Source organism: Solanum tuberosum, unplaced genomic scaffold (genome assembly GCF_000226075.1).
Source record: "Solanum tuberosum cultivar DM 1-3 516 R44 unplaced genomic scaffold, SolTub_3.0 scf00317, whole genome shotgun sequence".
In the NCBI taxonomy this organism is placed as follows: Eukaryota; Viridiplantae; Streptophyta; class Magnoliopsida; order Solanales; family Solanaceae; genus Solanum; species Solanum tuberosum.
In genome coordinates this window covers 121,850-135,792 of record NW_006239259.1, presented here as the reverse complement: position 1 = coordinate 135,792, position 13,943 = coordinate 121,850, and the positions used below count along the sequence as shown (strand labels likewise).

Genomic DNA, 13,943 nt, shown 5'->3' with positions numbered 1-13,943 from the left:
TTTTATTATTTTATTTTACAACGTAACGTATATATATGAGAATATGCCCATAGCGGGAAAAGGACGCGGACCTCGAAAATCACCCATAACGTTACAATTTTTCTGTTAACCACTCATAATACGCCACGTAAGTCTGAATACAGCTGTCACCCGCTTCACCAAAACCCGCAGACAAAACTTGAAAAGCAGTAAATACACACGTTGATTGGTCCACGTGTACAGCAACTCCTGTAAAATCTAGCCGTTTGCCCCAACCACTCTTTCCTCTTTTTTCCCCACTTTCTGTTTCCGCCATTGTAGTGTCCAAAAAGAAAAAAAATCAAGAAAAAGAAAGCATGGGGAAACTCATCTGCGACTCAACAGCATCGTCGCCGGTGATTCCATGGCGGGATCCTACCTCTACTCCCTCATCTATCGACCTCGTTGACCAATCATCGCCGGCGATCACCCCTGTCGCCGTCGTTGATACCTCTTCCTGGGAAAATGTTTCATCTTTAGAGGACCAGCAGAGAAAGCATTTGATAAAGATTCAGTCTAAGGGAGTACTGTGGAAACATCCTCAGGATCAGAACGCTTCCATGGTTTTCCGGCTGAGCCACGGCGGAGAAGTCGAGGCAGACGGAAACTGTCTTTTTACGGCTTGTGGGAAATCAATGGGGGTGAAAACGGTGTCGTACGCGAGAGATCTGAGACGGCGGACAGTGCGGAGGTTCTTGGAAGATCTTGGATCGGAGAAAGAAGCGATTGAATCGGCGATTAAGCACATGTATTCTCCGGATCTGAAATCTGGTTGGGGTATTCATGTGGTTCAAGAGTTGAAGCTGTTAGCTAAGAAGGACGATAGAGAGGTTCTGGAATCGGCTATTTCCGAGCTTGTTCACCTCGGAATGCAGCGGTAATTTCCTATCCATTTCGCCTAATTATTCATTTTATGCATTAGGGATTGAGGCCTAATTATTGTTATTTGTTAGATCTGGATGAGAAAGTTTAGATCTGGTTCATTCCGCTGACTATCATGCATTTTGCCATAGAGAATAGTTTTCTTTGAAGTGGGAATTGCTTTTATTTGTAATTCATTTGATACGAAGAAGAAATCAAAGCTTTGTTTGCTAGGTTTTCAGCACTGCCCGGAAAAGATTTTCGAAACTTTGCTTTTTCTGGTACAGGTGAAGATGCTAGCAAGTGTAAAATTGATTGAGTCGCTTTTAAAATTTTATTGGATATGGTTGTGTTTTTTGACAATATTTTTTTGACATTGAAGAGAATTGGCTGCTGAGTCTATATACAAAGAGAGATGCATAGCTGTGGATGATGGCCCAAGTTGGGCCAAGTACATGTCAATTTCTGGTTCGCCTGATGATGAATATGATATCATCACTTTGCAGTATACCGAGGAGGGTTTATTAACTGTAGATGAGAATATTGATGGTCATGCGGCTGCATTTGGAGACGATATAGCGATTGAGTGTCTTGCAACCGAATTTAAAAGAGAGATCTTTGTGGTAAGAAACTGATCTTCTTTTGCACGAACAATTGCTTGCTCTTGAATAATTGCCACCTGTATTACTTGTGAGTAGTTTGCACAATAAGGTTTCACAATCAGCGCACACATTCTCTGAAGGTGTAACAGTATGCAACGTATTATTTTTGTTTCTATTTCCAAATGGTGCTATTCAAGCTTTTCTCTATATAAAGCTGCATGATTTGATAAAAGACAATGTCATGAGAGCAATAAGCGATGACATCCATGAGAACAATACTAATGAAAGTCGGATGTTTAGGAAGATTATCTTGCTAGTGGATGTGCCCGTTCCCCATTCCTTTTTCAATTTGTAACGGCAACATGTGTCTATTGATAAAGCGGGCTTATCTGTGTTCATAATAGCAATCCTCCTATTCTTTTCATATGTTTTTTTTGTTTTTTGATAAATAAGAGATGATCCCCACCAAAGCATTTTGATAGATTGTGTGCAAGTTCTTTTCTCAACTCCTATGTTCCTTACTGTTTCTCAATTATGTGATGTTGGATTGTTAATCAAACAATTTTTTTCCTAAAGTTTTTCTGTTGGTATATAATTATTAGGTGCAAGCACATGGATCCGACGCAATGGTTGATGAAGAAAATTGTGTCTTCTTTCTCCCACATCGTCCCAAATGTGAAATATGCGAACCTCCTTTCTTCCTTTTCATGAAAGGAACAGGTACAGAAATTTTTTGCAATGAAAGATCCTACTGCTAATATTTTATGTTTTCCCATCTGAGATTGTACCACCTTGGCAATTGCAGGCTGGTGTGGTGCTGGGGCTGATCATTATGAGCCTCTTATTGCTTCTCCTTCAGCTTATGTTTCCCAGGAAAAGGTAGCATTGGTACTGTAGGTCATTAGAAGTTGAGGTATTCTTGTGGTAAGAGAGGTAGTAGTTAGTTATTCAAAGAGAACTGTTTCTTCTCCCCCCAGGATATTTGGTTTTCAATTGGAAAGATGTTCCCGATTCTTTTCTAGGTTTAAGGAGGAAGATGTCCAATTGGGACATCAAATTTTTGTTGAGGGTATGTAGGATTTGGTGTATTTCGAAGTCCATCATCATCAGGCTTGGTTATATTTAGTTGTGTTGTCGGCTCGTTTTGTTGTGCATTTTTTTGAGGCTAGTTGTAGTTTGCTGCTGGGGGTACTATATTCACTATTCTTTTGAGAGCTGGAATAGTACACTTATTTTGTTGTAACTGGGTGCTGAATTCCAATCTTAACAAGGAAATGGCTTCTCTTTTCATGTTGGCTCCTGTTTCTTTTCTTTCCTGTTCTTCTAGTTTTTGATAATCTGATTTAAACACCATTAAGTATCTTACTAAATGGTATCTTACGTACCTCAATTCCCGACTTAGAACAATTATGAAGTTCTTACCATTTCAGGTAAGCGTTAATCTACAAGAAATGGTGAGTAATGCAATCATTGCTAACAAGTAACAGCTCAATTACAAGCTACAGATCATATATGCAACAAATCAAACTCTAAATGAGTGGCAAGCTTGTACGACCCTGTTGTTGACACCTAATTTTGACCTTCCACGATAGAAATTAATTTTTGAGCTTCTCTAGTTTAAACTCGTGACTTTAGTTATAGTTTATAAATTGTGCCTCTCCGCAGGTTAGAGGGAGGAAAATAGAATTGAAGAAAAATAAAATTAGTAAAATATTTCTAGTGGAATATTCTTCATTTATATATGTTGGATATGTATATCTTCGAAATGATTGTCAATTGGCCTCATTTCTGACTCACAACTTAATTATTGAGGAATTGACATAGAAATACAATTATTATATATAATTAGCAATAAATAGTCCAATATTAATTAGCAATTAATAGTCTCAATAAAAAATAGCACGTATTAGCCTAAAAGAAAAATAATAAACTTATTACAGTTTTTTTTTTAACCATGTGCGACCAATAGCATTAATTAAGGAGATGTGGGGTTATTTTTTAAAAAATAGTTTGTCATTTTTATAATTTTTAAATAATATATATATGTTTTATGTAATCATGTATGTAATTAGTATATTTTATGAATGTTCAAAGATAGTCACAAAAAGATTTTTTGTTTAAATTAAATATTTGGTTAATTAGTTTAGTTACATAATATTTTATATTTTAAATTATTTGATTTATAATTAAGTCAATTATTTTATTTCGTTGGAATTAAGAAGTTTACAAATAGCAGTAATTAGTTTATTAAAAAAAATAATTGCCTTACTTTTAAGAAGTGAAAAAAATATTTATTAATTAACCGAATTAAGAAGCTTATTGATTAATCTATATTAATTCATCTTGTTTGATTACTAGTCGAACTTATCCTAATCAACTAAGTTTGACTACATTTGGCTTTAATTTAGATTCATATGACCAAAGTTTAAATCCAATTCTAGCCTCATCAATTTTTAAAGAGGAATTGACATAGAAATACAATTATTATATATAATTAGCAATAAATAGCCCAACATTAATTAGCAATTAATAGTCTCAATAAAAAATAGCACGTATTAGCCTAAAAGAAAAATAACAAACTTTTTACAGTTTTTTTTTTAACCACGTGCAACCAATAGCATTAATTAAGGAGATGTGGGGTTATTTTTCTTTCTTGTTTTTAACTCCTATAATTAAGGAAGTTAGTTTTTCAATTTCTTTAATTTCTTAAAAATAGGCGAGTAAATTTTATTGATGTATACAACAATTGCAGCATGTATACATAAACTTTATAATGTATACATAAGAATATTACCTTTTACAAATAGCAGTAATTAGTTTATTAAAATAATAATTGCCTACTTTTAAGAAGTGAAAAAAATATTTATAATGAGTTAGTATGATATATGTATTAATTAAATTTTATTCATAAATTGTATATGTGATTTTGTTTATGTATACGGTAATTGCACTATGTAACTTTTAAGGCAGGATTTTTTAAAATTATTCAATTAACTTGATAAAATATTATGACTACTTTTAAGGTAAGAAAAAATATTATTATTGCTCAATTAACGTGTATTAATTATCAAAATAATTGACAATAATTATTCAAATAATATTAAGAGGCAATGATTTTTATTAGATATTTTAATAACACGTATACATAAATTACACAATAATTAAAGTTGCAAGTACATAATGTATACACAAAAAAGTATTATATGTATACACAAAAATTATTTCTTAAAAATAGGTGAGTAAATTTTATTGATGTATACAACAATTGTAGCATGTATACATAAACTTTATAATGTATACATAAGAATATTACCAACAATTATAGGTATTAGTTATTACTATAATGTATACAAGAATGAGTTAGTATGATACATGTATTAATTAAATTTTATTCATAAATTGTACATGTGATTTTGTTTATGTATACGGTAATTGAGCTATGTATACATCAGTTCGTATTCATTTGTGTATTCATTAGTCTGTATTCACCTAATAAATTTATATATTTTTATTCAAATTGAGATTGACATTCATTGGTATAAATGAATTGAGTCTCAAAATCGACATTTCAATTTCTTACGAAGATCTTACTAGAACCTTTCTAACCATGAAATTGAAAACAAAATTTTCAAATACTATAAATCTACATTTTTGGCAAAAAAAAGCTTTGAAAACTTTAATTTCACAAATCACGAAATTTCAAAATTAATTGACAAGAAATTTATTTCTTAAAAATAGGTGAGTAAATTTTATTGATGTATACAACAATTGTAGCATGTATACATAAACTTTATAATGTATACATAAGAATATTATCAACAATTATAGGTATTAGTTATTACTATAATGTATACAAGAATGAGTTAGTATGATACATGTATTAATTAAATTTTATTCATAAATTGTACATGTGATTTTGTTTATGTATACGGTAATTGAGCTATGTATACATCAGTTCGTATTCATTTGTGTATTCATTAGTCTGTATTCACCTAATAAATTTATATACTTTTATTCAAATTGAGATTGACATTCATTGGTATAAATGAATTGAGTCTCAAAATCAACATTTTGATTTCTTACGAGGATTTTACTAGAACCTTTCTTACCATGAAATTGAAAACAAAATTTTCAAATACTATAAATCTACATTTTTGGCAAAAAAAAGCTTTGAAAACTTTAATTTCACAAATCACGAAATTTCAAAATTAATTGACAAGAAATGCTACATAATTATATATTAAAAGAAATCTTTGGGAGGATCAATTAATAAACATATAATTTATCTGATTTGCATAAACAGAGTGAATCAAGGAGAATAAGAGAAAATTTAGAAGAGAAGCAAATATATATATGAAAAGGAATTTAGAAAAAAAAAACAAGGATAGATAATCTAAAATTTTGTAAAACAAAATTGAAAAAACTTTAATTCTACAAATCATGAAATTCAACAATAAATTGAACAAGAACAAGATTATATATGATTTTTAGAAGTATGTATGAATAAGCATATTGTTATACGTAATTTTCATAACAGAGTGAATTAAGGAGAAAAATAAAAAATTTGAGAGAGAAAGAAATATACTATAAAAAGAATTCTAGAAAGAGAAAAATGAGACAAAAAAAGAAGAAGAAGAACTCTATTTTAAAATGGTTAACAAATAAAAAGGAGAGATAAAATAGGAATGATAAAATAATCAATCATGTTTAGAGCAAAAAAAAAGGGGAACAAAAATATATTTTTTAAGAAAAATAAAAATAACTATTAAATGCCAAATAATAAACAAGTCTTTTCTTGCTAAAATCTTAAAAGTAGGCTATTTATTGCCAATTTAGTGTCTACGTTGTCACACTGTGCCATTTTATCATTTTTAAAGGACCAAAATTTTGGTCCTTTTCTCAATTTGACCAGAATCATGGCCCAACACTCCAAATCCTCAATACAATCAGCATGCCCAGCCCACCTAAACAATTTCCTAAATACCCAGCCCAATAACTCCCAACAACAACGCAACAGTACCCCCGACCCCATAGTATCTTCTTCCTGGCGAAACCAGCGAGGAACAAGGAAGCCAGAACGCCCAGCAGCCCAGAAAACTCGCAAACCCAAAATCCAATTCGAGCCCAGCGAATCGAGCAGCAATGCGACCCGAGTCAAGCAAGCAACCAACGTCCCTCTCAAATTGTACGTTTCCAGCAGCGAGAAAGCACGCGTCTGCCCCCAATCCTCTTCCGGAATGGGGTGAAATCTTCAGAAAAAGGGTGTCTCCCCTAAGTGGTGAAAGGATTCGAAATTTAAGTTGATGGGCCCTATTTTGTCCAAAATTTCCATCCGTTTCCCCCCATTTTTTCAGAACCCTAATTTTCCTTCTATATATGTTGCATAATAGTATTCTATCAATGGGGGGGATTATTTTTTTGGATTGGAAAATTAAGAGTCAAAAAGGGGTTGGATTTTCTTAGAACAGTGACTCCTAAACTTCAGAAATTATATATGTTTTTCTCTAATCTCGAGTCGTGAGAGAACCTTTGTTTGAGTTTGGTTTGCGTTTCGTGATCAGCTGCTCGAGATTCAAATTTGTGTGGTGGAAGCGTTTGTCCTGCTCGTTGTTGTCCAGTTTGTTGCTCCTAGAAAGGCAACACCTTATTTTCTCTTATTTCGTCTTTATCGTAGTTTAATTTGTTCTCTGTTTGGTGAAGCGGTTGTATATCCATATTTGATTCTCTCCGTTCGAACTCTGTTAGTGCTGTAATGTGTGAATTAGAATGTCATAATCGCTAACCTTATAGTACAATGCCTTCACATCTCATCGTTTGTTGTTGCTTTGTTTGAGAATGGGAATATGTTTTGCTTCACACCCTTTGCCCCCCAATGAAAGGAAGTATTTTTGTTTGTTTATTTTGATTAGTATTTTGGGCCAAATTAACTAATTTCTTGAAATCATGATTGTTTCTTCTGTTAAATTTCCGTTGAAATTGTATCTAAGTATTAAGGTATGTATTTTCTTTTCTAGAACGTGCGATTTTGTTTAAAATAAGTAACATGGATTTGGGTATAATGAGAAGTCTTGACCTTTTTTTATTTTGCTTATTATCGAAAATGTCCCGAAAAGGATTATCTAATTCATTGTGTTGAAACTAATGTTATTTAGAATGTTCTGTATTATATAACTTAGTTAGTTCAAGTTAAATATGGATTAGGTTGATTAACTTGTTGGAGGCAAACTATGCTTCTTTGCTCTTAGTTGTAGCTTGTGTTAAGGGAAATGCTAATGCTTCTTTACTGTTTGCATAAGGTTTGGAACTGTTTAATATGTGTAGTTGGATATCTCTTGTTAATATGTGAATCCATGATTAGATATACCCATGTTCCCTTTTTAATTAGTATTCTATCAATCGGTGTGTTAGGTTGGATGTCTGAGCTAGTGTTCATTTCCCACCTAAAGGCCATCTTTCTATCTTCATTTTTGGATGTTTGTAGCTTGGTCTGGTCAAATATTGGAGTAGCAAAGTGAAGTGAGTGATGCGAGAATATGTTCAAGATTATTTAAATTTGATGCCCATAGTTACTGTCATTATTATTTTGATATCATGATCTTGAGCTTTGTTCTCTCTTTAAATCCCCTTTTTCTTGTTCTAAATTAGTCTATTTTGGTTAAGCATTTTTTTTACTTTTTAATTTGTTTATTTTCTTTCCTTTTAAAAAAATTATTAAATAGAATGAATATGCTAATATTGCCCACTGCATCAGCGATTTCATCATGGCCTCATAATTATCTCTTTATTTGGAAGTTGTGCCATAATTTATCTTTGATTTGATTATGAAGTACTTTGTCATTTGCTACTAGTTTCGTTGATTTATTAATCTAGCCGGTCAATATAGCGAGAACAAATTCTAATCCTTTTCTTCATATTCTTTGCATGAACACTGTCTCATTCGAGTCCTTTGGACTCTATCCTTGCATCGAGTTGGATTTTTTCTCGAGTCAGCCTCATCTTGTCCGAATGAAAGGGAGGAAATTACACGGGCAGGAACTGATTTACAAGGCTTGAAAAAGTCCGAAATGGAATATACAAATGCCGATATACACTATGATACACTGGTATACAGCAGTATACATGATATACAGCCCCTATATAGCGGTATACAATCAGTGTATATGCTGACTTTTGGACACGAAAATGGGCCAAAGTCCACCATTTTTCGGGTAAACTTTAGAATAGGACAGGTCCAAGTTATGGGAAATTTGGGCCAAAGGCCCAAATTTGGATATTCCTTTACTTGCTCTTATTTGTTTTATTATTGCATTGTTTGACTAACATTTTATTTTTTGGTTTAACTAAATTAATTTCCCAAAGATAGCCATTTCTTTTTTTCATATTCAAATAAAATATTTACTTTATTTTATATCTAACTTTATTTTATTATTTGTCTTGCAACTTGAACCATTTCCCTTTAGAAAAATTCCCCCCCTTGGTTCATTTTCCCTTAAGATAATTAAAATGACAATAAAAAATAAAAAATAAAAAATAAAAATGATAAAAATAATAATAGTAATAATTAAATGAGTTAAAATAAATGAGTTATTTTACTTAGCTAAATTAAATGAGTTCTTTTACTTAGTTAAAATTTCAAAATTAGTCAAAGTCGTGATGAATTCTTTATTTAGTCAAAATTTCAAAATTAGTTAAAATAAATGAATTCTTTTACTTAAGTTAAAATTTCAAAATTAGTCAAAGTCGTGATGAATTCTTTATTTAGTCAAAATTTCAAAATTAGTTAAAATAAATGAATTCTTTTACTTAAGTTAAAATTTCAAAATTAGTCAAAGTCATTTTGGTCAAATCGCCGGTCAATCGTGAGTTAGCGGACATTCCGAGGGCCTAACACCTTCTCGGAATGTACATTGAACTTCGAACCCTTTTATTTTCAATTGATTTTATCTGTTTAAATCTTTTGAAAGCTTTAAGTTTTTTCTTGATTTTTTACTAAAAAATTAAGTGGCGACTCTGTTTTTTTTTTGAAATTCGATTTCTCTTAAATCATAAGTTTGATCGATTTTCAAAAACTTAGTCATTTTTCTTTTATTTATATGTTCCTAATAAAACACCTGTAATCATTAGTGTTTTTGGATACCCTTCCATTTTGACTCAATTACAACATCATACGGTCACCCAATACTCTCTAAGCTTCATGACACAGAACAACCCTTTAACTTCCTTGTACAAATATCAAAACTTGAACTCATGGCTTTCGAGTTGTTATTAAAAACATGATTAGAATGCCCTATAAGCTCATAGAAGAGTTAAGAACTTACAAAACCTTAAAAATTTCTTCACATAAGGTGGTGGTTGGCAAGAATTTGTGGTGTGCGGTCGGCCGGAGATCGGAGTCAATGGGACTCTCGCAGTGAAAACTCCAGCGATTTGGGGAGATGAAGAGAAAAATGATGATAAGTGTTCAGAGATGAAACATCAACAATCCATCATGGGGGACAATGACCAGCGATGAGTGGTCGACATTTAGTGTCAAGCGATGAGTCGTAGAAGTCCAAAGAAGAGGAGAGCGATCAACGATAAATAGAACTGTTAAAAAGGGTCGGGTAAGCCTCGCGTGCCAAGGAATTTGAAGGGCTAGGGCAGGCCAGCCCTTCATTTGGAAGGGCCTGAAAATGCTCAACTCAACCCAACCCTAGAAGGGCTTCTCTTTTTCTTTTTTTAATTTTTTTTTCTTTTCAAACTTATAATTCTATAACATCAAGAAAATGAGAAGATTTTCAAATCATGTATCTTGCATGTAATTAGCATGTATCTCGCATACCATATACGCGAGCAAGAAAAGAGAGTGACAAGTAAGATGGGAGGGAGGCGAGAGCGCGAGATTTGTCTATGTATTCTAGATACATGCGAATCTACTTGGATAGAGTGTATCTACAACAAATTAACCTAATTTTGAGTCCATATATTTCGAGATACATGTATTTGGACGTACCAAAATCTGGTAAGATTCATAATATTACAACACATCGTGTATTTAAGTAATTAGATGATATGCTAGTGAGATTATTGTAAGTTACCCTTAAATAAAAAGTTTTGGCCCATAAACCGACCCCGGCCCGGCCCCGATCAAGCCTCAAGGGGAAGGGCTTATATGGGTCGAGCTTATAAGCCCTAGTTTTAAATGGGCTTGAAAATCCTATCCAAACCCTACCCCAATAACAAGTTGGGTTGGGCCGGCCCCATGGGCTAAGCCCGTTTTGACGGCTCTAGCGATAAAGAAAACTCATTCCACTAAGGTGTGTTTGGTATGAAGAAAATGTTTTCTTGAAAAATAAGTGGATTACTAACTTATTTTCTGATGTTTGATTGGTAAGTAGAAAAAGTTTAGTTGTGAATGAAAAATATTTTCTAGAAAATATCTTTTATTTTTTGCTTGAGACTAGAAAATACTCTTTAGGAAAATAATTTATGACCCGAAATCAACCCCAATATTCGATCTAGGACCCGACAGTGACACTCGAACTAAAACACAACCCCAATGAAAGTTCCAAAATCCGACCCTAAGATCTGACCCAGACTTCCGACCATGAAATAGTTTTCAAAAACAAGTCTTGATGGCATGAATGCTTTATGAATTGAAGAGTAAGACGTAAGGGATGCTTTCGAATAAAGTGTCAATATGTTTGATGAACTATGTTGCTTCTGATTGAAGTACTCTTATATGAAAGATGATCATGATTGAGATGCTTCGATTAATGTCTCTATGAATAAGTTATGAAGTCATGATAATGAAAAGGGCTACTCTTAAGTATAATGCATTAATTCTGTTGGGGAGTTGTACCTAGCATCGAGTGGACTAGCGGTGATTATCCATGTCCCATAAACTACGTGCCACTGTAGGATAGGCCAAGTGTTCGGAGAATAGAGGCGAGTACCCATAACTCTAAATGCTTGAGGTCTTAAGAGGGACTAGTGCCGAGTACCCAAGTCTTGAAGTTATGAAAATGATCCTTGCCCTGACAAGATATTTAAGGTCCTCTTCAATGGGGTAATACATTGAGCAACGTGATTAGCTCTCATGGTTATATGTCGATTAATGGTCTCTCCCACACATTTAAATGGAATGATTTAATCTTACGACATGATTTCCAATAGCCTTGCATTGACCTTTTTCTTATGATTTATGAAACTAACTAATAAAGATTTGATATTGTTTACTTGGTCATGCATCGTCATGTTTTGAAAATTATTATGTATTATGCTCCTGTTTTTATGCATGTTCCCCATATTCAGTATATTTAAAATACTGATGCATATTGTGCATGTGTTGTTTTATAATATAAGGTTTGACGTTTCTCCATTCGGTCATGGTTAGATTGAATCTTTCAGCGGTGCTTGCTAGTGGTGAGTCCTCATGGTTTGAGAGCTGGATCACTTTCTATTAATTTATTGCTTTATGTCATTTTGGTTTTCAGACTTATTCGTTTGTCCTAACCACATCTATATAGTAAAGGCTTATGTTAGACTTAGTATAGCTTCCGCTTTTCAAGTTTTGTATTAAGAATTCTCTTATGATGAGATGTTATGATTTAGACTTCTTTATCTTTATGATCGATTTCATATTATATGTCTTTATCTTACATCATTGCTTATGTCAAGTGGCTTGTTTAGGGTCTCTTGGGATCTTATTCGTCATGTCACGTTTAAGGTATACTTTGGATCGTGACAAATGATATCATTAAGGCTGATATCATTAATGATATATATATATATATATATATATATCATTATGGTTTTATGTTCGCACCTACTTATTAGTCAATATATACAAGTATATATATATTGTTGTGGTATCATTAGGGTTTCTTGTTCACACCCTACTAATTAGTCAGTGATACTATAAGAGTATAAATATATTGTTGTGGTATCATAATTGTTTCTTGTTACTCACTAGTTAATGATACCATAAGAGTATATATATATATATATGTGTGTGGTGGGGGGGGGGGTACCATTAAAGTTTCTTGTTCAGAAATTACTCATTAGTCAATGATACTATAAGAGTATATATATATTGTTGTGGTATCATTAAGATTTCTTGGTCACAATCTACTCATTAGTCAATGATATTGTACAAGTATATATATATATATTATTGGGGTATCACTAAGATTTCATGTTCAGAATTACTCATTAGACATTGATATTATAAGAGTATGTATATTTATTTTTGTCGTATCATCAAGATTTCTCATTAACAGTACTCTACTCAGTAGTCAATGATACTTTACGAGTATGTATACATATATATTGTTGTGTATCATTAAAGTGTCGTGTTCAAACCCTACTCATTAGTCAACCGATTTTCATACGATGGAACTACAATTATTGTATTACCGTTACATCGCATCTAAGTAATGAGCAAATTCAGACAATTCAAATAAAAGATGTTCCCCATTAACATAATTTTGTATTTATTTTTTTATTTTTAAAAAAAACCACACTAAATGTCAAATGTAATTTATGCAGAGTCACAATCACATAATTATGTATTTTTTTCTTATATATTTTTATTATTGTTGTCTAGTTATTTTTTTTATTAATATGAAAGTAGTTAGTTAATATTTTTATTTTTTGTATTCATTTTGGTTTTTTTTAAAGGTAAAAATATAAAAACAGAAAAAATAATAATTAAACAACGATAAACTAACAAAAAAACAAAAAAGAAGAAAGAAACAAATAATAAAATATTACCAAATGGTATCTCTAATAAAGGATAAAATGAAAAAAAAAGGAATAAAAATGATTAATGAGAAAATAAAATAGTAAATGAGAAAAGAACAAAAAGTAATTTATTTTAATTTCTTAAAAAGGTAAAAATATAGAAAGAGAAAAAAAGAAGAAGAAGATAAACTAATAAAAAAAAGAAATAAATAAATTATAAAAACGTTACCAAATGGTATCTCTGATAAAGATAAATATGAAAAAAAGGATAAAAATAATAAATGGGAAAAGAATAAAAGAGAAAACAAATAGTAACTAAGAAAAAGAACAAAAGTGATTTATTTTATTTTCTTAAAAATGTGAAAATATAGAAAGAGTAACAAATTAAAAAGAAGATAAACTACCAAAAAATAGAAATAATAAAAAAATATTACCAAATGGTATCTCTAATAAAGGATAAAAAAAAATTAAAAAATGAGAAAAGAATAAAAGAGAAAATAAAAATGAAAAATGAAAAATGACAAAAGAAATTATGATAGGACAAAATAATTAATAATACGACAAAAGGTTTGGGCTAAGGTAAATTGAGCCTAAATTTAAAAGGAAAATTATGCTGAATAACAAATATTTAGCATATATTAGGTAGTGTAGCTACAATTTAAGAAAATTGTAGTTCGCTGCTACAGTTTCTCCAATTTTTGTTATTCGCCTGATTTGTATAATTCACCTAATTTGTAT

At 31.6% G+C, this 13,943-nt stretch overlaps 1 protein-coding gene across 1 annotated transcript; it reads left to right on the top strand.

Annotated features, from left to right (window-relative positions):
- Positions 1-247: 247 nt before the first annotated feature.
- Positions 248-2,771, top strand: LOC102597799 (uncharacterized). Its single transcript, XM_006360853.2, has 4 exons — positions 248-895; positions 1,262-1,502; positions 2,084-2,201; positions 2,287-2,771. The coding sequence occupies exons 1-4, from the start codon at positions 336-338 to the stop codon at positions 2,376-2,378; spliced, it is 1,011 nt and encodes a 336-aa protein (XP_006360915.1). The 5' UTR covers positions 248-335; the 3' UTR covers positions 2,379-2,771.
- Positions 2,772-13,943: the final 11,172 nt, after the last annotated feature.